The 26,680-nt window shown below is 42.0% G+C and overlaps 1 protein-coding gene across 1 annotated transcript in view; it reads right to left on the bottom strand.

Moving 5' to 3' along the window:
• Positions 1-26,586, bottom strand: part of LOC117809019 (cell wall protein DAN4-like) — a gene marked incomplete at both ends in the record, with an annotated part of 90,973 nt that extends 64,387 nt beyond the window's left edge. Inside the window, 2 exons of the mRNA XM_034678686.1 lie at positions 9,446-9,555; positions 26,520-26,586. Coding sequence (XP_034534577.1) covers positions 9,446-9,555; positions 26,520-26,586 — 177 coding nt within the window. The remainder of the gene's footprint in view (positions 1-9,445; positions 9,556-26,519) is intronic.
• Between the last annotated feature and the right edge of the window lie 94 nt (positions 26,587-26,680).

Genomic DNA, 26,680 nt, shown 5'->3' with positions numbered 1-26,680 from the left:
AAACCTGCGTGTGTACGTGCTTTTCCATTTTTAACTCTCAGTGCCGACCTACTGACACACTGACCATGCGGTGACATCATTGGTTACATCATCACAACTCTCTAACACACACACACACATAAAAACAGAGCTCTGTGAGGTTTGGAGATTTCTCTAAGATCAGGAGGAAAAGCAGAAACCTGAGGAGTCCAGTGTTCATCTTTCAGTTTGGTCTGGTCTCAATCTCTAGTTCCAAGTCTTCTTTAACACAGCATGATGTTCATTTAGCAAATCATGGTCCCTTTTAGAGTCCCAGAGACCAGGAAGCAGGGGAGGATTTAGGGCGGGGCCTCCCTGTGATTGACAGGAGACCTTTAACGTATCTTAAAGAGCTCAAAGTGCCCTATTACCCCTCTAGAACTCTACGCTCCCAACATGTAGGCTTGCTAGTTATACCTAAAGTTTCTAAAAGTAGTATGGGAGGTAGAGCCTTCAGTTATCAGGCCCCTCTCCTTTGGAATCATCTACCAGTCAGGGTCCGGGAGGCAGACACCCTCTCCACTTTTAAGAGTAGGCTTCAAACTTTCCTTTTTGACAAAGCTTATAGTTAGAGCTGGATCAGGCTTGGAGCAGCTCTTGTCATGCTGCTATAGGCCTAGACTGCCGGGGGAACTGGCGCACTGACACACTGGGATCCTAGCTCACCCCATTCCCCCCAACCCCCTCATCACTTACTTTAACTCTGCCTGTCCCATTAAAGTTACTAACCATAGACCTTTCTGGAGTCCCTGAGCTCCCTTGTCTCGTAGATTCCTCTGAGCTGCCGTAGACGTCCTCCTTCTGCAGACGGTCTGGACTCCAGCGGCAACAGCTTCTACTACTCGTCTCATCACTATCACCTCTCTCTCTTACTCCCCTCTATCCCTCTTTCCAGACCCAACTCAGTGGAGGCATGATGTGTGTCTAACATGAGTCTGGTCCTGCTGGAGGTTTCTGCCTGTTAAAGGAAGTTTGTCCTCACCACTGTAACTAGCTAAATACTGCGATGTGCAATGCTCATGATGGATTAAGGTGGGGTCAGACTGAGTCTTACCCTGTCTTGAAGTTGGGTCTCTGTTCATAATTTGACATAGAGTGGTCTAGACCTGCTCTGTTTGTAAAAGAGTCTTGAGATAACGTTTGTTGTGATTTGGCGCTATACAAATAAAGATTGATTGATCACATAGTATAACAGATGCAGCAAAAACAAGCAGCAACCTCCGGTCTCAAAATATGAAGCCCATGCAGAAGTGTTACAAACTGCAGTTCATCGACTGTCCACTAGAGGCTGGCTGCAGAAACACAGGAAACCACATACACACCCATTCAAAGAAGACGATCAGGAACCAAAGACTGTATAAATAATGGACGTAGTATCCATGACGTCACCCATCTGTTTCTGAAGCGCTGTTTTGAGGCCAATCGGCGGCGGCCATATTGCTGCTGTCGAGCGATTGTGACGTAAAGAGGCGGGCTTTGAGCCTCCTAGCCAACAGCTACAGTGTTCCTGCCTGTCAATCAAGTCAGCTGTGCCTCTCATTGGAAGACTCGTAATCTCAATATCTTTGAAATTGCTGCATTAGAAAAAAATTCACCCCCCTCACAGTGTGAGCCGATCCAGAAATGAGCTATCCAGACTACACTTGTTTTTTGAACCAGGCTGTAAACATGTTTATTTCTGCTGTAAAGATCGTCTTCTTTGAATGGGTGTGTATGTGGTTTCTGGTGTTTCTGCAGCCAGCCTCTAGTGGACACTCGATGAACTGCAGTTTTTAACACTTCCTCATTGGGCCAGAGTTTGCCGCTTGGCAGGAACACATAGCTGTTGGCTTGGAGGCTCAAGCTCCGCCTCTTTATGTTCCACATTTCCAATATGGCTGCCGCCGCCGACTGGCTTCAAAACAGTGCTTCAGAAACAGATGGGTGACGTCATGGTCATGGTTTTGTAAATATTTGTAAACGTATTCATTTAAGTTGTGTATATGTTCATGAGATGTGCTTATTTTACTTTCTTTAATTTGAATTGTTATTGTCTTTTCAATAATTACTATTTAATATTCTCTTGTTTACTTTATACTGTTTTGCGTTGTCTACTTTGCTGCTGTAACACTTTAAATTTCCCCATTGTGGGACGAATAAAGAACATCAAAAACATCTTGGTAACACTTTACAATAAGGGTCCCTTAATCAGCATTAGTTAATGCATTATTAAGCATTAATTAACAGTTAATAATCGTTACAATGTATTACCTAACATTAACTAACACAGTAGTTAGTGCATTAATAAGCAGTTAATTAATGTCCACTGCTCAGAGTTAATTAATACATTATTAAGCATTAATAAAAGTTACAAAACTTAATTAGTTAACCATTAGTGAATGCTTTCTGGACCCTTATTGTAAAGTGTAACACATGCATCACTTAAGTAACACATTATAAATGCTAAACTGCCTCATAAGCATCAGCATAAGCGTGTGCATCACTTTTAAGTGTCCTCTGGAAACACTTGTGTTGTGTTGCTGTCTATTTGCAGCGCGTTTTTCTAATGTATTGTGTTGTGGTCTTTGCATCGCGTTTTCTAAATGCTGCGCATGTGTTGTCAAATTGATGAAGATGTTTTCTTAATTTTCTTGTGTTTTGTCTTTTTGCATGTGTTTTCTTAAGTTGCAGTGCTGTGAGCTCTCAGGGCCACCGTACTTCTCTGTGCCAGTTGAGATGTTATCTGATTATCTGTTTTATTCTAAATAAAATGTGTTGAATTCTTTATATGTGTTGCTTCAACTACATTTCAACTCATTTTGCCTCAGCGTATGTGTTACCTAAGGGATACATGTGTTACACTTTACAATAAGGGTCCAGAAAGCATTCACTAATGCTTAATTAAGGTTAAGTAATGCTTATGAGGCAGTTTAGCATTTATAATGTGTTACTCAAGTGATGCATGTGTTACACTTTACAATAAGGGTCCAGACAGCATTCACTAATGGTTAACTAATTAAGTTTTGTAACTTTTATTAATGCTTTATAATGTATTTATTAACTCTGAGCAGTGGACATTGATTAACTGCTTATTAATGCATTAACTAATGTGTTAGTTAATGTTAGGTAATACATTATAACGATTATTAAACTATTATTAAACTGTTAATTAATGCTTAATAATGCATTAACTAACGCTAATTAAGGGACCCTTATTGTAAAGTGTTACCAACATCTTTTCTTAGCTCAGCGTTTGCTCTCCCTTTACTTCTTTCCTGCTCCATCTTTTCATCTAAATATATTGTGGTGGGAAAAATACAGACATGATAGTATGTTGTTCTTGCTTTGATCAGAAGCTAGAAACATTCACACATACCAAACCTCCTGTGATTTGCATATTGTTATCTGTTCCCATGGCTGAGGAGCAGACCATAAGGTGAGAAGTCAGGAAGGTGACCAGGAAGCAAGAGGTGATAAGAAACTCTCTTGTTTGTCTCACAGTTCTTTGAAGATGCTTAATGATGTGTTAATATTATTCTCTGAAGAGGATAAGTAACGTGTTGTATCTTCACTCTGGGTCAGTTGAGCAGACCTTGTCTCGGTTGTTAGATCACTCTGCCATCTGACCGCTTTGCAAAGCTTACTGAAGGCCGGAATAAAGCTCACAAAGACAAACCGTTGTTGTTTGAGTCTATCATTTCCAGATTTCCACCACAATGGTCACTTCCTTCTCCTTGTAAAAACAAGACGCCAAGGCTAAAAAGCAAAAGTATCAGCTTCACTGTTAACACGTGAACAAATGGATGACGTCTCAACGGCTGCAAGTGCTACTGATAAACTGTGACACGCACTGGATGAGTTGCTTCTGTTTGCTCAGATGTCCTGGATCAGCTGCATGAGCGTGAAGTTAGCAGCTGAAGATGGATGTCGAACAATATTTGGAAAGAATGAATCAAAGCATCAAAAGGCTGGAGAGATGAGCTGCTAATATGTCAGCATGGCCTCTGAATTAAAAAAAAATCTCCCCACACGGATGAAAGCTTAAACCAGATGGAAATGATTCCTGCTGCAGATTTTTTCATGACTCCGTCTGCATCATGACATGGAGTTCTGTTAGTGGAAGCACGTGACATGAAGGAAAACGAGGCATGCTCGGGAGCAGAGATGGAAAATGTGAGTTTGGATGGAGGAAAGAGGAAACAAGTGCATGGACGGTGGAAACATGGGAGGAAGAAAAGACACAAATGAAAGATGGAAATCTGATAAATCACGGCTGTCAGGAGAAAACGCCGCATCACCGAGAAGCTCTCTTTGAATGAAAGATGCGGCGTTTTCTCCAAACACGGCACGGAAAACATGAATGGCGTGACAAATCAAACATGAATGAAGGCAAAAAAACATGGATGACAGCGAGAAAATTAAACAGCATCAGTGTAAAAACCCTCTCTTCATTTATTCTATCCACAAACGCTGAATTATAAAACGCGTCCGGCGCTCTGAAACGTAATTAAAGGCAGCTTCTCTCCCTACAGGGCTGGATAATTCTCAGTTAATCAGCTCATAAACACTGAAAATTACATTAAATTTAATTTGCTGTCATTAAAATGAAAGTTGCATCATAAAGTGTTGAACTTTCTTGCTTCACGGTAAGAAAAATATCATTTAAAGAGGCTCATTATGAGCGTTTAAGGCCTTGTAGCCACTTCAGATAAAGAACTCTCATTATGATGGAATAAAAGAATTAAACATCTCCTGATAATACGACTCTGTAATCATTACATTTCATTACAGAGAAGTCAGAGTCAGCGCTAACGGAGGGCGGCGGACGGTTTTATGGTTTCATTAAGTCAAAGAAGTGTTTTTGTTTTCAGTCGCTCTCACAGCTCGGGTGGATTCTGTGGTCGGGGTGTCGTCTGTGTGATTTACCGCGGCGTTAATCGAAATCTTACAAACATCCTGCTCCCCGCCGCGCGCAGTACCACAAACCACAGCTCTCACATGTGTCACTATACTTGTGAGGACGCTCAGCGGTGCAAAACACTCCTGGGTTAGAGTCCTCAGAGTCTGAAGCTGAACCTGAGAAGAGGAGACCTGTGTGAGGATCAGCACAGACTCATGTAGACTCATTTAAAGGTGACATATCATGCAAAATTGACTTTTTAATGGTTCTCTACCTGAAATATGTGTCCCTGTCTACAAACCCCCCGAGAATGAAAAGAATCCATTCTGCCCCTGTTCTGATTTCTCCACCTTTCTGTAAATGTGTGTGAAACGAGCCGTTTCAGACTTCAGTGTTTTTGTTACGTAACAACAATATCCGGTCTGTAACAGGAAGTCAGAGCTCGGAGCTTGTTCAGCCCATAGACTGTATAAAAATACAACTCAACCCCTCCTCCGTTTTTCATTCCCTGCACACATGTGTGCTAACAAGGAGCTTAGGAGGGAGGCATGCTAGTTGTAGGCTGTCTTAATAAACACAAAGGTCGCTTTGACTCCCCACGTCTGCAGATTTGAAGATCTAGTGGATGATTTTTATTTGTCATGGATAAGTGCTAGCGCTAATTAGCATAGCCACATAGCTATATGTTCATAGCTGTAGCTGTAGCTGTAGCTGTGTACCAAGACACACGTCGACATACTGACAAATAAAACAACAAGAAACACTAAATCTGTGACCAATCCTTCAGAAAAGGTCCTGCTGCCTTTCTGGTAGAGGTCGGTTTGACTCCCCACGTCTGCAGATTTGAAGATCTAGTGGATGATTTTTATTTATCATGGATAAGTGCTAGCGCTAATTAGCATAGCCACATAGCTACATGTTCGTAGCTGTGTACCAAGACACACGTCGACATGCTGACAAATAAAACAACAAGAAACACTAAATCTGTGACCAATCCTTCAGAAAGGTCCTGCTGCAGGCGCCTCTCCGTCAGGATCAGATTCAGAGGGTTGAAGTAACGCAGGTCTGTGAGCAGCCGTGTATATTCAGCCAACATGTAAACATTAGATCAACGTGCTGGAGAGCCGAGGCACATCCACTTCCTGAGGGGGCGTGGTCAGCGTGATATGTCACCTTTAAAGACAGTCTTATTATGTAAGGTTATAAAATTAAGAACTACATTGTGATTCAACCTGTTACATCAAACCATTGTTTTAACATATTGATTGATTGATTGATTGATTTATTTATTTATACATGTATTTATTATTAAGCTGCCTTTATACTTTCCCACATGGGAGGGGAGGGACTATAAAAACTGAAAATTTGAAGGTTTATGTTGTCATTTTGTTTTTCTTTTTAATTGTCATAATTACTACGGTTAAGCTGTGACAGAATTTAGTGAAAAGTCGGTCAAAACTGAATAAAAAGCTGGTTAAAAAAAATCTGAATAAATAAAAATAATACCCTTATATGACCAACATGTGTGATGTGACAAAATATAAATAAAAAAAGGTAAATAATTGAATTTATTTAATTTTAATTCATTATTAAAAATGTGTGATTAATCAGGATTTATTAAATGAATCATTTGACAGCTGTAATTATACAAGTTTTGAATATTCCATCACTTCTTTAACCTTAAAAGACCTAGACCATCTTTGGGGACGCCAGACTCTCCTGAATTTATGCTGAAAATGCAAAATGAACAAATCTGGTATCAATGGAAAGCTGAGAATGTCCACTCTAACTGAGTTTGTAAAGCTTGTTGATAGGATTAGCGGTTCAAAAGTTATCACACATTTAAGAACAAGTAGCCGCCGCCGGCTGTCTAGGTCTTTGAGGGTTAATAAGTTCACAAGTCATAAAATGAAAACAACTAATGTGGTCTACTGCAGTGGTTCCCAAAGTGGGTCCCGAGTTGCCTTCCAAAAGTCAATAAGAATACTTATTTTTAATTGCATATTTTATCCATTATTGTAAAAAATATATATACAACAATTGTAGATATTGAATTGTATAAACATTTTAGATTTAAAAAGTCTAAATTGTTTTTTCTTTCTTGCCACACACACCCTGAGGAAATGCTGCTGCTTCTTGTCTTTTTGAAGTAACAATAAAATATGTAGGTTTTTGGATTGGCCTGTTAGTTCTTGCTTCCACTGAGGAACATTTAACCACCTCAGGATAACGGGGGTCTGTTATTTTGGGGGTTGCAGACTAGAGAGTTTGGGAACTCTTGGTCTAATGTAATGGTCTTCAATCATTCCCTGCTTCATGGAGGTTAAAACACTCAGTAGTTTTTTTTAATGATGGAGGCCCGCCTCTGAAAGGCTCTTAGAGATATTTTTTTTTAATAGAGTCATCTTAAAAAAATTATTCCACTGACTCACTCTATTTTTTCTTTGTGACTTTTAAAAATTTTTTTTTTTTTACATTTTATTCCAGCATTTTATCAGTTGTAGTCATGATGATGGTCCTGGCTTTACATAGAGATTATCACTTGAAATAATTTCTTAACTTTCTTAAATTATCCCCCCTCCCAAAAACAATCTAATAACAAAAAAGTTATTAAATTACCAAAAAAAAGTTCCAAATTGAGAGAACACAAAATTTACCGACTTTATGAACTCTCTAAAAAAATTCCTCACTGTGCACACTTAAATTGAATAATATCTAAATGTATAAACACTGGAATAATATTAAAAACTTGTTGACAAACAACAGAAATAAGTCGTCGTTTCTTTTTAGCGTGAGTTTATAAAAAGTAAGTTGAGAGACTTAAGGCCCAAAATTAAGTCTTTTAACTTGTTTGACCTCTAATGACCTCAGAGTTCATCTTTGTTTGTCAACATGGTGAAGAAATTAGAGAGAGGGAGACTTTTAACGGAGGTCGAACCTCGGATACAGGACGAACAATGTGGTTTTCGTCCTGGCCGCGGGACAGTGGACCAGCTCTTTACCCTTGCGAGGCTCCTGGAGGGGGCATGGGAGTTTGCCCATCCAGTCTACATGTGTTTTGTGGACTTGGAGAAAGCCAACGATCGGGTACCACGGGGGCTCTTGTGGGGGGGTACTGCGGGAGTATGGGGTTCGGGGGCCGCTACTGCGAGCTATCCGGTCCCTGTACGACCAAAGTGAGAGTTGTGTCCGCATACTTGGCACAAAGTCGGACGCGTTCTCGGTGCGTGTTGGACTCCGCCAGGGTTTCCCCTTGTCACCGGTCCTGTTTGTAATCTTTATGGACAGGATCTCAAGGCGCAGCCGGGGGGAGGAGGGTCTCCAGTTCGGGGAGCTTGGAATCTCATCTCTGCTTTTTGCAGACGATGTGGTTCTGTTGGCTTCCTCGAGCGGGGACCTCCAGCGGGCATTGGGGCGGTTTGCAGCTGAGTGCGAAGCGGCCGGGATGAGAGTTAGCACCTCCAAGTCTGAGGCCGTGGTTCTCTGCCGGAAAACGGTGGATTGCTCTCTCTCGGTGAGGGAGTGAGACTTTGCTCCAAGTGGGGGAGTTTAAGTATCTCAGGGTCTTGTTCGCGAGTGGGGGTAAAAATGGAGCGTGAGATCCACAGGCGGATTGGTGCAGCGTCAGCAGTGATGCGGACGTTGTATCGGACCATTGTGGTGAAGAGGGAGCTGAGCCGGAAGGTAAAGCTTTCGATTTACCAGTCGGTCTACGTTCCAACCCTCACCTATGGTCATGAGCTGTGGGTCATGACCGAAAGGATAAGATCGCGGGTACAAGCGGCTGAAATGAGTTTCCTGCGAAGGGTGTCTGGGCTCGGCCTTAGAGAGAGGGTCAGGAGCTCGGACATCCGGAGGGAGCTCGGAGTAGAGCCGCTGCTCCTCCGCGTCGAAAGGAGTCAGCTGAGGTGGTTCGGGCATCTGATAAGGATGCCTCCCGGACGCCTCCCTTTAGAGGTGTTCCGGGCACGTCCAACTGGGAGAAGGCCCCGGGGTAGACCCCGAACGCGGTGGAGGGATTATATCTCCCGCCTGGTCTGGGAAAGCCTCGGGATTCCCCAGGAGGAGCTGGAAAGTGTCGCCGGGGAGAGGGATGTCTGGGTCAATTTGCTTGGACTGCTACCCCCGCGACCCGACCCCGGATAAGCGGAAGAAAATGGATGGATGGACTTTTAACTTCAAAACAGAGGCAACACAGCCAAATTCAACTCTATGCTGATGATACCATTATCTCTCTGAGTAAAAGCATGTTTTGTTGGCTGTTGTTTTAGCATCATGAATGCTTTTATGTTGAAAATATTTGTCTTATTGAAACTTCTAAGGCTTCTAAGTCTCATTTGTAGTTCAGTTTCTTTGCTAAGTTTGGTTCTTCATGTGATTTTCGGTCGATTTTAAGTGAGAGGAAAGTAAACGGTCCACCTCCGCCTGGACTTAGTGAAACTTCCGTCAGTGTCAGAGCTGTGAGAGCGACTTCCTGTCATGATCAAGACCTAAATCTACTCTAGATAAATCCTCCACCCCAGACCACACGTTTGAGACATCGCCTACCGCTTCTGTGCAGCGTCATCCACAGCAGGACCAGCAGGACGACATGATGCAGCCTCCACCTTCCTCCTCCTCCTCCTCCTCCTCTTCCTCTGCAGCCTGTACAGGACTCCCTGCAGGAACACAGAGAGAAGACAGAACAATCAATAAGGACCCTGCTGTGGTTTTCACACCAGGTTCAGACATAGTCTTCATACTGGAGCGGGCTTGTTGAGGCTCACTCGTGATGCTGCAGTGCATCAAACAGACTCGGGCATGCAGGTCACAGCTTCGTATCACTTCAGTCAGCTCTTTGTAAACACTGACTCCATATATATATTCAGTTTATATATCCTGAGTCCACCTTCATGGAGTTATAACACACACACACACACACACACACACTCAGTTCAGAGGAAAACATCCCCAGAGAGCCAATCAGATCACTCCATGAGGTCGTTAGAAGATTAAACACACATCACCTGACCTGCTGAGGAGAGGAACTGATCTTAATATAATCACTCTACCTCTTTAAAGAGCCCTCTATCTCCTGCTGTTAGTTTGTGATCCTTATAGATTTATAAGTTAAAGATTGTTCAGTTGAAAGTATTTCTGCAGCCTTAAAAATCCATCAACAAGGAGCCAGCTGTAAGGAAATGTTAAATAACACCTCCATCATGTGCAGCCTTTGCAAAACTGTTGCTTTGGGAAATGATTTCAGACACTTTTTTACTATTTTCATCACTTTTTACAAACTCAAAGTCTAAAGCAATCGATCACAGAACACCAGAGATGATCCTGACTTACAGCAGGACAGACGAGGCCAGAGAAGAGCAGATCACACTGTTCGCATGCACGCACGCACGCACGCACGCACGCACGCACGCACGCACGCACGCACGCACGCACGCACGCACGCACGCACGCACGCACGCACGCACGCACGCAGTCCAGTTCCTCTCCCTCCGTCTTGAAGGAGGGGAGGTCAGACACTTTTATCTCCTAGCTGGAGGTTCAAACTGAAGGTGGAGGAGCTCACGCAGCCCGAGGAGGAAGTCATCCACGGGTCAGGAGAGTCTGGAGTCTAACAAACCGATGCTTAAAGACCAAAACCTGAACTGCTCACTTTGTCAGAGAATCACCATGGACACAGGAGGATGCTGACCTTTTGTTTCCAGGAGTTTTCAAACCGAAGAAAAAAAAAGGAGTCCACACTCTCAGAGTTTAACCGTGTGAAATAAGCTCTCCATGGACAATCCACTAACAGGAAACTCAAAGGGACCAGATGACATCTCAAATATCATATGAGCATCTTTATGAGATGATAAAAGGACCTAAAACAGCAGTGTTTGCCAACCTGTGACTGAGGGCGGAGTAGAGACACACAGCAAACAGGAAGAAGCGCAACTTCAGCAGCAAACAGATCCACCACCTCTCTGCACATTTTCAGTGAAGGTGTGGAAGTGTTTAGAGCTTAACAGCTGTCAGAGAATCGAATTACTGATAGAGAGCGTGATTCATGCCTTTATGTCTTCTCGGCTCAATTATTGTAACTCTTTTTATGTGAGCTTAGGGCAGTCTTCCATTCAGCGTCTGCAGTTCGCTCAAAATGCTGCTGCCTGCCTCCTGACTGCCTCCTGACTGGAACGAAAAAGAGGGAGAACATCACACCTGTGCTGCTCTCTCCATTGGCTTCCAGTCTGTCAGAGGATTGATTTTAAAATATCACTGTTAATGTACAAGGTCCTCAACAGATTGGCACCATCCTACTTGGCTGATCTTCATGTTTATATTCCAGCTCGAGCACTGAGGTCAACCAGCCAGCTGCTCCTGGATGTGCCTAAAGGCTGGTTTATACTTCTGCGTGTTCTGTTAATCTACAGCTGATACATGTTGCTGTTTATCATACAGACATGATTACATGAAGAATAGAGAGGAGGAGATGAAACACACGGCCGATGAGCGGGGATCCCAGAAGTGCTGTAAATGCAGGGAATACAATGCAGCCGAGGGGACCAATCACAGAGCTTGGGGTCCGCGTCGATTCTACGAGCAGTTACATTTTGGAGGAGGTGCACGTCAGCTACGTTCATAGGCCTCTGCGGAGGTATGGGAGCCACGCAGACCCCCGGTGTAGGCTATGCCGTTGATTCGACGCAGAAGTATAAATCAGCCTTAAGAATCCCCTAAAAATCATCAGTGTTGAAGACCTATTTCTTCTCTTTGGCCTTCTCCTCGAGATGAGAACATAAACATTGAGTTGTTCATTGTCTCAATGCACTTTTTACCTTGTAATGCACTTGGGCCAACAGTGGTTGTTTTAAATGTGCTACATAAATAAAGTTGACTTGACTTTCTCCTTGGCTTGAGTTTTTAATACTACCAGACCATCAAACATAAAAACACAATGTTTTTATCATTTGAAAGTCTTTTAAAAGTGTCAAAGCACTGATGAGTCTGGAATAGAGCTCATGTTTTTGCTCTCCGCACTCTGTTCTGCAGGACAAAGCCAAACCGGAGTGAGATGCTAGTGAATGAAACAACTCAGAGCTAAGAAAACCTGAACACATTGATACTACAATCAGATCCTGCACCTCATAGACCTTTCTGAAACCATCATCCAGTTCGTCCAACATCACATGACTGCAGGGAGACCTTCCATACATAGAGACCTGTTCATATAGAGTGTCACTGTTCACAATCCTGCAGAGTCAGCTATTCAATCTATCCACGGTGTTCAGGGTTGCCTTCGTGTCTCTGAGAACCTGACTGGGTTGCGTTTCATCCCATCAGACCTGCACGTAAAAGTCTTCCTGCTTTAATGTCACACTCTCTCTCCTCCAGACATCGTACTCAGCTCTGTGTGTAATGAACGCCCTCGACGAGTTCCCTCCTGCAGAGACAAAAAGAACTAATCTAATCTGAGAGAAACACCTGGTCAGCGTGACGCACCCACAGAAACCACGTCAGCGTCATTATCAGCTGTTTGCCCCGCAGCTGCACGAGGAGGAGGACTAATCACAATCACAGTCGTTACTGCGCACAGCTGATCCGCTGATTGGAGCTGAACCTGCAGCTCTCAAATCTGGGACTCCAGACTCCTGAAGACATAAATATACGTCTTTACATCCAAACCCTGAGCTCTCTTTCCCTACAGTGCTTCATCAGAAATAATGCAGCAACAAATTGAAAATTGAACAACCAGGACTTTCAAACTTCAATCAGTACTTCTGCATGATGTTCCTGTAAAGAGAGTCTACTTCAAATTAAAGGGAACTCTTTAATCTCTCACTGATCAGTCCTGACCTGCTGGAGTCAAACTTTCTCTCAGAAGTCAAAGAGTTCTTAAAGTCAGGCACACAGAGTCTAATCTGTTAGTCTCTGCAGCAGCAGCAGAGGATCTCAGCGTGTGTTTGAGTTCTGCGTTTACTCTCTCCGTCTGATTAAACCAACAGATCCTCTTTAAAACGCTCGCCTCAGACGAGGAGGTGCAGGAGGTAAAAAGAGAACTTTTAATTCATCTTCTTCCTCTTCCTCGTTTGCAGCGAGCCCCGGCCGGGCTGGCCGAGCTCTCTCTCTCTCTCTGTGAGCATCATAAATATTTAAAGCAGAGAGAGAGAGAGAACAGATTTCATTTCTTTGTGGAGGAGAAAATTCATGCAGCTCCTGACATTAAAGAAAACTCGCCTCTTTGTGGACTCGTGCGTCTTGCTTCCTTGTTTCCCTCGTGTCCCCGCCTCCGGCTCAGGGGCCTCGGAGACGGGAGTGAATGACAAGAGGAGCGAGGGTCAGCGAAACGAGGCCGCCCGACACCGCAGATAAAGAGAGCGATTCATGGGTCTGCAGGGCGAGACTCGGACCGCCTGGAGTCAGACATTTTGAGCCCCAGAAGGAGAACCACACACTCTGTAAACGGAGGATATCACACCTTCACTTACAGACAGAGACTCCTGCGCTGATCTGAGAGTTTGATGACACACTCTGTGATTCTCCAGCTTTTATCTCTTCATTCATTCAGATTTATTCTGCTGCGTTGGTGTTGTGGTGTAATCTCCACGTCTGCTATGTGTGGCTCTCCTGCTTTTAAACCCTGCTTTGCTAGTCTAATCAGACGTGGGGGCGGAGGGCAGAGCGGTAATGGGGCTCTAAATGATCAGGCAGCGGACCCACAGTCTGAAACGTGTTGCAATTTTAAGAATCTCCCCGCGTTGGTGGAGGACTCCGGCTCCAGAGGACTTCCAGTTATACGAGCGGCTGTAAATCTGTGAATCAGTGAGAGTGTATTTACATAAATCTGCTCCCCTCCTCCCCTCCACACATCTCTACAGAGTGATGATTGTTAAGCTGCAGCATGTTTGACTTCTGTCTGTACTCTACACTCTTATTTCACACCGCACACAGAATACTGACAGAGAGAGAGGATTTTAAAGCTGCAGTCTGGGATTTTTTGTCCACCAGGGGGCGACTCTGCGAGCTCACAGTAAGCTAAGCCACGGATTTTTGTTGACAAAATGTGGCGACTACAAAGAGACAAAAGCCGCTGAGAGGCTGAGGTTGGGCCTTGTTAGTGTTGGACGTGCTAAAAGCAAAAATCACTGATGTACAAAAGAGTATGTTTAATAGGGATAGGCTGATTATCGCGCCGATATTCGGTATTTTGACACATATCAGCATCGGCCTTTTTAAAAAATCCGACGGCCGATAAGAGATCGGTAACACTTTACAATAAGGGTCCCTTAATTAGCGTTAGTTAATGCATTATTAAGCATTAATTAACAGTTTAATAATAGTTTAATAGTCGTTATAATGTATTACCTAACATTAACTAACACATTAGTTAATGCATTAATAAGCAGTTAATTAATGTCCACTGCTCAGAGTTAATAAATACATTATTAAGCATTAATAAAAGTTACAAAACTTAATTAGTTAACCATTAGTGAATGCTGTCTGGACCCTTATTGTAAAGTGTAACACATGCATCACTTAAGTAACACACTATAAATGCTAAACTGCCTCATAAGCATTACTTAACCATAATTAAGCATTAGTGAATGCTTTTTGGACCCTTATTGTAAAGTGTAACACATGTATCCCTTAGGTAACACATACACTGAAGCAAAATGAGTTGAAATGTAGTTGAAGCAACACATATAAAGAATTCAACACATTTTATTTAGAATAAAACAGATAATCACAGATAACATCTCAACTGGCACAGAGAAGTACGGTGGCCCTGAGAGCTCACAGCACTGCAACTTAAGAAAACACATGCAAAAAGACAAAACACAAGAAAATTAAGAAAACATCTTCATCAATTTGACAACACATGCGCAGCATTTAGAAAACGCGATGCAAAGACCACGACACAATACATTAGAAAAAACGTGCTGCAAATAGACAGCAACACAACAGAAGTGTTTCCAGAGGACACTTAAAAGTGATGCACACGCTTATGCTTATGCTTATGAGGCAGTTTAGCATTTATAATGTGTTACTTAAGTGATGCATGTGTTACACTTTACAATAAGGGTCCAGACAGCATTCACTAATGGTTAACTAATTAAGTTTTGTAACTTTTATTAATGCTTAATAATGTATTAATTAACTCTGAGCAGTGGACATTAATTAACTGCTTATTAATGCACTAACTGATGTGTTAGTTAATGTTAAGTAATACATTATGACGATTATTAAACTATTATTAAACTGTTAATTAATGCTTAATAATGCATTAACTAATGCTGATTAAGGGACCCTTATTGTAAAGTGTTACCGAGATCAATTTATAACTGATTTATTTTGGCTCAAAATTCACTAAACCACGTGGCAGAAATGACCCCGTCTGCAAAATTTGGGAAAACTTTATTTACTGTAGAAAACTTTCAGGAGCTGTTTATTTGTTTAAGTTTTCATTTAACTTTATAAGACAAGCTGCTGAGCCTGGGAGCTCCATGCACTTCTGTTAGAATTTTAAAAGGTGACATATCATGCAAAATCAACTTTTTAATGGTTCTCTACCTGAAATCTGTGTCCCTGTCTACAAACCCCCTGAAAAGTAAAATAATCCATTCTGCCCCTGTTCTGATTTCTCCACCTTTCTGTAAATGTGTGTGAAACCAGCCGTTTCAGTTTTCAGTGTTTTTCATACGTCACAACGCCATCCGGTCTGTAACAGGAAGTCAGAGCTCGGAGCTTGTTCAGCCCATAGACTGTATAAAATACAACTCAACCCCTCCTCCGTTTTTCATTCCCTGCACACATGTGTGCTAACAAGGAGCTTAGGAGGGAGGCATGCTAGTTGTAGGCTGTCTTAATAAACACAAAGGTCGCTTTTACTCCCCACGTCTGCAGATTTGAAGATCTAGTGGATGATTTTTATTTATCATGGATAAGTGCTAGCGCTAGTTAGCATAGCTACATAGCTACATGTCGTAGCTGTAGCTGTGTACCAAGACACACGTCGACATACTGACAAATAAAACAACAAGAAACACTAAATCTGTGACCAATGGTTCATAAAAGGTACCGCTGCCTTTCTGGTAGAGGTCGGTTTTACTCCCCACGTCTGCAGATTTGAAGATCTAGTGGATGATTTTTATTTATCATGGATAAGTGCTAGCGCTAGTTAGCATAGCCACATAGCTACATGTTCGTAGCTTTGTACCAAGACACACGTCGACATACTGACAAATAAAACAACAAGAAACACTAAATCTGTGACCAATGGTTCAGAAAGGTCCTGCTGCAGGCGCCTCTCCGTCAGGATCAGATTCTGGATCAGATTCAGAGGGTTGAAGTAACGTGATCTCTGAGCAGCCGTGTATATTCAGCCAACATGTAAACATTAGATCAACGTGCTGGACAGCCGAGGCCACACCCACTTCCTGAGGGGGCGTGGTCAGAGAGAAAACAGAGTGTTCTGAGGAGGACTGAAGAAGAGGGTTTTTCAGGCAGACCAAAATCTGATTTCAAAGTGTTTTTTTGAGCATAAACTTTAAAGACATGTTTTGGGGACCTCTTAGACCAATATATATTGATGAAAAAAGCGTGATATGTCACCTTTAAAGCAAAGATGTCTGAATCTGAAAAGCTGTTTAGTTAACATATGCTTAAAGGCATTCAAACGAAGTTAAGTGGTGGAGTTTGTTTCATTCAAAATTTTGACAACAATATTTCCCCTTTTACTGCAAATGAATATCAGCTCCAAATATCGGTTATCGGCCTCCTTGACTACTAATAATCCGTATCGGCCCTGAAAAAAACCATATTGGTCTATCTCTAACGTTTAAACTTTTATTAATGAAAAAATATCATCAACTCATGAGAAAGAGCACAAACAGATGATTAAAGTGAGACCAGCTCACCCCCTCTCTCTACCTCCAAACAAAGAAAACAGGCGGCCTATATGAACAGAATATCCCCGCCCTTAACACAGGACACGTAAATAACCTAATTAACTGACCCCACAAAAAACCATACTGTAAACAAACAACAAAAAATAACACAACAACAAATATACAAAGAATAACCTACCTTAAACCTCAAAATAAGAGACTATAGACACTCAAATCCTTCATGGCTCCTACAATACTCATCAAATATTATAGACCGATTTTCCAGCTGTCTAAGATGCTTGATTCTGATTGGTCCAAACCCCTTTGACAACGGTTATTAACTTTCACTAACATGAGCAACACCAGAGGCAAACTGATCACACGTCATGTCAAATCAATCCACGGAAAAGAAGCTTCAGCTTGTTGACACCAAGCAGCACCCATAGGAAAATACATTTAGAGAGGAGATCTCAAAAGTGTTTCATTTCTGTCTCCTAGACAACAATGAGATCTGTTTGAAAGCAAAATGAGACTACAGCTTATGTCTCCTGTTTCTCATTCTTGCCTCCAGAAAAAAAGTTTCAAAAAGTCTCAGCTTAGTCTCCCTTTCAGTTCAAAAGGAGATCTGGTCAGAATCTGAAATGATTCTCAGGTATTTCTCAAGTGTTGTGACTCCTTTTGAGCTCAGGTGGAGAAATCAGGGAGCTCTCTCAATTGTCTCAATCTAACCTCATCCATTTGTTTTTGTCAGACTCAGTTTTTGGGTCTCAAGTTGAGCTCAGATGGAGCAAAGAAAGAGCCTGAGCTCATCTTTTCATGAACATTTATAGAGCCCTGCAAAATTAACATTTCAATGTAATTGTCCAAAAACTTACAATTCTCATTAAAACATTTGAACCACTTCAAGATCAGATATTTAGATGTGAAATGATCTCTTCTTTGACTTCACAGTCTGGTCCTTCCTTTACATACAAGTCTGTTTGGAACAAAACAACTTCACAAAGATTTAGTGGATTTGAGAGAAATTGCAAAAGATAGAGATTTCATATCTCCAGGTATGACAGACGATTTATTTAAAATATGGGCTGCAAAAGGGCCGACCAGATTTAGACAGATTATTACAATTAAAGGGGTGGATTCTTTTGGACCCTGGTGGCCTAGCGGTCTAAGCGCCCCACATACAGAGGCTACAGTCCTCGTTGCAGGGGACGCTGGTTCGATCCCTGGCCGGTAAATCAGTTTCTGCATGTCTTCCCCCGCTCACTACTCCCCCACATTTCCTGTCTCTCTTCAGCTGTCCTGTCAAATAAAGGCAAAAACTCCAAAAATATATTTTAAAAAAAGAGAAGAAAATGAGCCATTAATGAGATCTCTCATTTAAGTCTCAAATAAGACTCATATCATGGTCTCAACTATTTCTCCTAGTGAATTTTAGGAGAAACTAATGAGAACAATTTGAAACTTGAATGAGGCTGAAGTGAGAGTCTCAATTTGGTCTCCAGAGACTTAGAAGAGAAAGCCTTGAGCAGTAAAATGTTCCTCTGGGCAACCTCCGGTCTCCAAATATGAAGCCCATGTGCAAGTGTTATAAACTGCAGTTCATCGAGCGTCCACTAGAGGCTGGCTGCAGAAACACAGGAAACCACACACACACCCATTCAAAGAAGAAGATCTTTACAGCAGAAATAAACATGTTTACAGCCTGGTTCAAAAAAAGGAGCAGGTGAGAGAAACTTTAAGTTAGTGATCTCTCCAAAGAAAGTTAAACCCCGAGCGGTGGTGATGATAGCAGCAGAGTTCAAAGTTGTGACATTAGTTTATTTTTAAAGGTGTGTGAACCTCAGAGCTCAGAGAAGAAGGAGAGCTGAACGAGGACAGGTTCATGTTCAATCCACCGACACAGGCAGAGAAGAATCCACTCACTCAGAGTCTGACTCACTGAAGCATCGTGCAGCTTTTTGTGCTTTCTAATCCGTGCAAATGAGACGGAAATATTCAACACACACAAACATGCAAACGTTTCCAAAACTCTGCTGCAGAGGGAAAACCGTGCTGTTTGCATGGATTAAATGAGCCGCTGTGCATCATCTATGAGCAAAGACGTCTCTGTTCTGTGTGAAAGAACCTCTCTGCAGAAACATTTCATTAAGCAGTGATTAAAGAGTGATAAATCTCTGCAGGAAGTCTGTTAATATTACGTTTATGTTCCTGTCAGGATTCAAATCAGGAGTTAATTAGTCTGCAGCTGTAGAGGCTCAAACATGACACAAACAAACACCTGTAGAGTCGTCTTTAAAGACGGTGAGGAGTTTGTTTTGTTCTTTTTTGCTCCTCTTGCAGGGAGGAAGTTTGTTATGAGCTGTGAAATTATTCACACATCTGTCATTAATGGACATGTGAGGTGTCCGCTCCCTAACCAGCTGTGTTTGGACAGATTTCAGCTCTGTGACACGGGACTTCCACCAGATCCGGTCCGTCTCCAATCTTCTGCGGCCCGGCTCTGTGCTCTCTCGTCCGTCAACACCCACCGGTTGTGTTTTCAGAACGCAGCACGGAGCAGGACCGCCGAACAGATGGAGTCATGTGACCGAGGTTTTCACCGCTGTAATCCCTGAATCAAGGATTCTCCTCCTCCTCTCCTCATCCATGTTGTCTTTCTGGTCCTCTGAAAACCTCTGACCTGTTGACTCCAGGTCCTGGCTCCTCTCATCATGACTTTGGTTTGTTGTTGTAGTTAAGTGAAATACGATCTGGTGATAACACAGAGTGTTTTATTCTGAAAATTAACCGGATGTTTTCATTTTGTTTTGGTGAAACCTGACTTCCTGTCCCGCTCCATCTGCTCTGTTGAGATTGATGCGTCGTGCTCCGGCATCCGGCAACAATAGAAGTCTTGCGTATCTGATCCGGAGGACTCAGAACTGCTGGATCAGAGACGCAGCTGGAACGCAACGGAGTGGATCCAGTGGAAGTTAACACATTGACTAGAATAGAAACCTATCAGATCTGGTGCTGAGACGGATGGAGACAGACCGGACATGGATCTGGTGGAATTTGGCCGTCAGTGTCCACAAGAAAGGCCATCAACACCCATTAAGAACACTCCTTTGAGTCCAGACTACTCTGAATGCTGAGCCATGAGCCGAGCCTACCAGAAGAAGATAAGTGATGCAACTCCTTGTGAGGACCTCAGAGGAAAATATCTCTTGTTGCAAAGGTGCTTTGAGTGCAACTTTTATGCATGATCAACAATCTTTGTTAGATGTTTTTAAAGTGACAGAATTCAACCGATGAGAGAGTTTTATAAAATATCAAATGTTGGAGAAATGAGTCCAAGCTGCAGGAAAGAGCTAAAGACCTGTAAAGACGGGGTCTTTACAGGACTGCCTAAGAAGTCCATCAGACGGCTGCAGCTCATACAGAATGTTGCTGCTCGAGTCCTAACAAGGACCAACAAAGTAGACCACATCACTCCAGTTCTTAGATCTCTACACTGGCTTCCTGTTTGTCAGAGAATAGACTTTAAAATCCTGCTGATGGTTTATGAACCTGTATGAACCACCTGGACCTCTGAGGTCATCAGGTACTGGTCTGCTTTCAGTCCCTAGAGTCAGAACGAAACATGGTGAAGCAGCGTTTAGTCATTATGCTCCACATATCTGGAACACACTCCCTGAAAGCTGCAGGTCTGCTCCAACTCTCACCTCTTTTAAATCAAAGACTAAGACTTTTTTATTTACCTCTGCCTACCTATCTTAGATTATTTTTAACCCACTTTAAATTAAAATTTTAATGTAATTTTTAATATATTTCAAATTTTCCTTTTCTTTTCTGTTTTATCATATTTGTCATTTTAAGTGTGTTCTTTTATGCCTGTCTGAATGTCTCCAATGATTTTAATGTTTTAATGTAAAGCACATTGAGTTGCCCTCGTGTATGAAATGCGCTATACAAATAAAGCTGCCTTGCCTTGCCTTGCCTTAAAGTTGTGCATATATGAGCCTCAAATTTCATAAAGCAGACGTATGTGTGTGAACAAAGGCGGGACGGTTGTCCTCATTTCAGCTGCACTTCTCATTTCTCCAAACACAAAGCTGGTTTCATCATAACTTCATCACACTGCATGCAGGGAAACCCAGAGGAGCGTCTCCACCTTCTCCTCACAGTAATGTCATCAGGATCAAACTACAGCTGCAGGTTCAGAGATCACATCTTCACCATCACTGTGATTAAAGCACATTCCTCCCTGCTCCACCTCACGCACACACACACACACACACATGCAGCTCCACACTCATTTATCCACCTTCTGAGTGTCTTCCTCCATCAGAGGCGTCCAGGTGAACAACAGGTAAACAGTAGGTCCTCTGTCATCTCCTCAGACTCTTCTAAACCTTCATCCTTTAAAGCTCTGAGCATGCTCTCTGAGTATCACCTGCACAGGTTGTGTAACACCTGGCACAAACCGAGGCGAGGCGAGTCCGCCTTAAACAACCACTTCTTTGATAAGCTGAATTCCTGAGGACATGCTTCGGCTCACAGAAACATCTTTACACGTTCGTCACAGTGAGAACGTCTTCAAGTGTTTCATTAAACTTTATCTTTTCATGTGTTTGTGTTTCTGGGTCGAAGGTCAACGACTTCAAACATCCTAAATACATTCTTCAGACATTCTTCAGAGCTGAACTGGAACTTCATCTAATTTTAGACTTTTCCACATTCAGTCTGGTCCTTAAATTTGAATCACATCAGTGGAAATGATTCTGAAGTCTGCCAGAAATCTGTCACTGAGCAAAGGATGGAGATGTTTTAATGAAGGTTCTGAATCTCCTGAGTCCGGTGTGACAAAATACTCTCAGTCTAATGAAAGTCTCTCAATGATCCAACAGTCCAATCGACACGTCACTTAAAGGTGACATATCACGCTTTTTTCATCAACATATATTGGTCTAAGAGGTCCCCAAAACATGTCTTTAAAGTTTATGCTCGAAAAAAACACTTTGAAATCAGATTTTGATCTGCCTGAAAAACCCTCTTCTTCAGTCCTCCTCAGAACACTCTGTTTTCCCTCTGACCACGCCCTCTCAGGAAGTGGATGTGGCCTCGGCTGTCCAGCACGTTGATCTAATGTTTACATGTTGGCTGAATATACACGGCTGCTCAGAGATCACGTTACTTCAACCCTCTGAATCTGATCCAGAATCTGATCCTGACTGAGAGGCGCCTGCAGCAGGACCTTTCTGAACGATTGGTCACAGATTTAGTGTTTCTTGTTGTTTTATTTGTCAGTATGTCAACGTGTGTCTTGGTACACAGCTACGAACATGTAGCTATGTAGCTATGCTAACTAGCGCTAGCACTTATCTTTGACAAATAAAAATCATCCACTAGATCTTCAAATCTGCAGACGTGGGGAGTAAAACCGACCTTTGTGTTTATTAAGACAGCCTACAGACAGCCTACAACTAGCATGCCTCCCTCCTAAGCTCCTTGTTAGCACACATGTGTGCAGGGAATGAAAAACGGAGGAGGGGTTGAGTTGTATTTTATACAGTCTATGGGCTGAACAAGCTCCGAGCTCTGACTTCCTGTTACAGACCGGATGGCGTTGTGACGTATGAAAAACACTGAAAACTGAAACGGCTGGTTTCAGCACACATTTACAGAAAGGTGGAGAAATCAGAACAGGGGCAGAATGGATTCTTTTCATTCTCAGGGGGTTTGTAGACAGGGACACATATTTCAGGTAGAGAACCATTAAAAAGTCCATTTTGCATGATATGTCACCTTTAAACAGATTCAAGAACCTGTGAGGCGTTCATAAAGGAGGAAGTGACACAACATGACAACAAAGAGACATGACAAGACAGACAACACACAAAGACGGTACAACAAAACTATAAATACATCTACAAAGAGAGAAACAACACAACCTCAAAGACTCACTACACGACTACAAAGAGACACAAACAAGCTACAATAAAGTCAGAAGGACGACAAAGACACTGAAGTAGAGAGAAGAGAGAACAGAAAGATGACCAGTACAAAGAATTGTAAAATAAAGACACAAATCAAGTTCAGGGAAACAAGGTGAGCTCAAGGAGACGAGAAAGAACTATGAAGAGACATAAAATGACAAAAAAGATCACAATATAACCCCAAAGAGACAAAACAGTTTAACAAAAACAAAATACAAAGACACAAAATGACCACAAAGAGACTTAACAAGCACAAGGAAGAACAAGAAACTAGAAGAGACTCAAGAAATGAACACAGAGACAACAAAACCTTTTCTTAGAGACAAAGAGGAAACAAAAAGGCTGAAAGAACATGCCAGAATGAAGAGGAGACACAAAACAAAATACCAAGAGACACAAAAATATCCCTAAGAGACAAAAAACAAATACAAGGGGAGGTAATGAACGAAAAAAAAGTCATGAAATGACTGAGAGACACAAAACATGAGACAAGGAGGACAACAAGAAGACCAAACATAAACCAAACAAATACCACACACCTGAATAACTCTGAAGGGACACAAAAAGAAGACAGAGAGACACAAAGAACCTTTACATGCAAATAAAACCACCAGAAATAGACACATAGGACCAAATACAAGACCACGAACCACTGCAAAGACAAAAACGGACTTAAAGGAACAACAGGATTTGGGAACTAAACTAGTCTAGAGAAACAAAACATAGACAATGAGACATTTACTGTCTGAAAAACACACAACATCCTCACAGAGACATTAACAACTACAGAGACACAAAACTACAACACAAAGAAACACAAAACAAAGAGACACAAAACATCCTCACAGAGACATTAACAACCACAGAGAGACACAAAGCTACAACACAAAGAGACATTAACAACCACAGAGAGACACAAAGCTACAACACAAATAGATACAAAACAATTTCTTAGAGACAAAGAGGATCAGACATTTAAAAGTAACAACTACAGAGAGTCTTAACTAGTGTAGAGAAACCAAACACCAACAAGGAGACATAACAACTACAGAAAGACACAAAGCTACAACACACAGAGACACTAAACAAACTAAGAGACATCAAAAAAACAGAGAGACACAGACGAGCTGCAAAGAGACAAACTGATTTTTAGAAGAAACAACAAAGAGACTTAACTAATCTAGAGAAACAAAACCTTAACAAGGAGACATTTACTGTCTACAAAAATATACTAACACCCTCAAAGAGACATTAACAACTACAGTGAGACAAACAACAAACACAAATAGATACAAAACAATTTCTTAGAGACAAAGAGGATCAGAAAAAAGGCTGCAACATTACACCAAACAAACACAAAGACACAAAACAAACACAAAGACACACACTGACTATTAAAAGTAGCAACTACAGAGAGTCTAAACTAGTGTAGAGAAACCAAACACCGACAAGGAGACATAACAACTACAGAAAGACACAAAGCTACAACACACAGAGACACAAAACAAACAGAGAGAGACACAGACGAGCTGCAAAGAGACAGACTGATTTTTAGAAGACACAACAAAGAGACTTAACTAATCTAGAGAAACAAAACCTCAACAAGGAGAAATTTACTGTCTCTAAAAAACACACAAACATCCTCAAAGAGACATTAACAACTACAGAGAGACAAAAAACAAACACAAAGAGACATTAACAACTACAGGATTCAAAGGTACAACACAAAGAGACACAAAACAATTTCTTAGAGACAAAAAGGATCAGAAAAAAGCTGCAACATTAAACAAAAAAAATACAGAGACACACTGACATTTAAAGGAGTCATAACAACTACAGAAAGACACAAAGCTACAACACAAAGGGACACAAAACAAACAGAGGGACACAGACGAGCTGCAGAAAGAGAAACCGACTTAAAACAAACAGCAAAGAGACTTAATTAGTTTAGAGAAACAAAACCTCAACAAGGAGAAATTTCCTGTCTCCAAAAACACACAAACATCCTCAAAGAGACATTAACAACTACAGGGAGACACAAAGCTACAACACAAAGAGACAAAACAAATACAGACATGTAACAAATACAGAAAGACACAAAACAACAACTCAAAACAAACACAAAGAGACAGAGACTGACTTTAAAAAGAACAACTACAAAGAGACAACTAGTTTTGGCGCAACAAAGGTGACATTAACTGTCTACAAAGACACACAAAACATCCTCAGAAACTTTAAAGAGACACGAAACAACACAATTAAGATGCAAACAAACACAATCTGACAAAGACCGACTACAAGAGGACTCATCATCTGTGACATCTCTCTTTAAAACCTCCAGACTCCTTTCAGAACAACTTTAATTTAACCTCAGGGGGAACGTGTTAACAAATGTTGCTGTGCAGCTTCACTGATCGACATGACCTGTTTTAATTCATCTTAATGTTTTTATTAGACACAAAAACAAAGAACCAAGAGTTTCCAGATCCTGGTCTGCTGGTTTGATGACTTAAATCAGTTCAAGGTGTGACTTTTCAGCAGTTTGGAACTCCATTTTTAGGTTTAAGACACAAAACATCAAGAGACTAACATCTCAGTCACACATCCAGTGCCAGGACGGATCTGATCATTTGAAGTCCCTGCAGCAGGTCAGTGAAGACCTCTCCACAGTATACAGAGTTTACATTAGTTTTCCATCCAAAGAGAACAAAGTGTCTCTGTATAAAGCTGCTCTCTCTCTCTCTCTCTCTCTCTCTCTCTCTCTCTCTCTCTCTCTCTCTCTCTCTCTCTCTCTCTCTCTCTGAGCTCAGATTGTAAACATATGTAGCTATAGGCAGACAGCAGCATCATGGAAAACACCTTCCTCTCTTTTTTCTCTGCTTTCCTGCAGAGAGAGTTCAGATTCCAGACTCAGCGAGACTCAGAAACAGTCAGAGAGAGTCAGAGAGAGGGCTTAAGTCTGAGTCTGGGAGCTCTGAATCCTCCTCTAATCACAGTCCAGCTTCACCTCAAACCAAAAGTCACGAACTGAAGCGTTAATGAGCCAAATCTGGTTTCACACGGCGCGCAGAGAGAGAGAGAGAGGAGAGTCTGAGGATGACTTTTGAGGACTTTGAGTTGTTGAAGAGGAGTTTAAAGTTTCAAAAAGAGAGAATTTAAGAAGTTTAAAAAGAGGGAAGTCAAGTTAAAGATGTGAACACATGAATGTATCGGGTAAACTGTCTGAACACGGAGCAGGGAGCGCGTAACTTTGGGTCAACTCGGAGCGCAGAGTGACGTCAGATGAGGATGTTTCAGCACATTTAGAAACATGATAAAGAAATATGACTTTTAAAAACACGTATTTGTTTATCAGTGTTGCATTTTAAGTCGTTTTTAACATTTTCATGGAAGAAGAGATGCGTAAAAGTCTCCAAAACGCGCAGAAACGTCTCCAAGAAAGCGCGTAAATGGTCTTAATGTGGAACCAAACATGAGCACAATAATAAAGCTTCTTTCCTCTCCTCTAATAATGAAGTTTGAGATGTTCTGGTACTCACATGAGCTCACTGGAGAGCCAGCTGGTCCCCCTGCAGGATCATTCTCTCCTCAAACTTTTTTTTCTTCTGTTGCTCTAAAAGTTTCTCCTGCGCTGAAACTCTCCAAACTCCAAACCAGAGAAATCCAAAATGCGCCTGTTTGATGCGTAAAAGCGTCCAAAGTGTCCAAAGTGTGAACCCACAGTGAGAGTGAGAGACAGAGAGGGAGAGAGAGAGAGGGTGTGTGTGCGCGCGCTCCACTGACCCGGGCTCCCCGGAGGACTCGGCGGTGTGAGGATGCTTCAGTGAGGGGGACAGAGTCAGCGGAGAGTCTGGAGGAGGGACGGAGTCAAGCTGGACTTATTTATACACCTACTTCCGGTCAGAGAGACACAGTAACACACCCGGATGTAGGGGAAAACTTCA

Source organism: Notolabrus celidotus, unplaced genomic scaffold (genome assembly GCF_009762535.1).
Source record: "Notolabrus celidotus isolate fNotCel1 unplaced genomic scaffold, fNotCel1.pri scaffold_204_arrow_ctg1, whole genome shotgun sequence".
NCBI lineage: Eukaryota > Metazoa > Chordata > Actinopteri > Labriformes > Labridae > Notolabrus > Notolabrus celidotus.
Note: the sequence above shows the minus strand (reverse complement) of the source record. Positions and strands in the feature narration are given on the sequence as shown.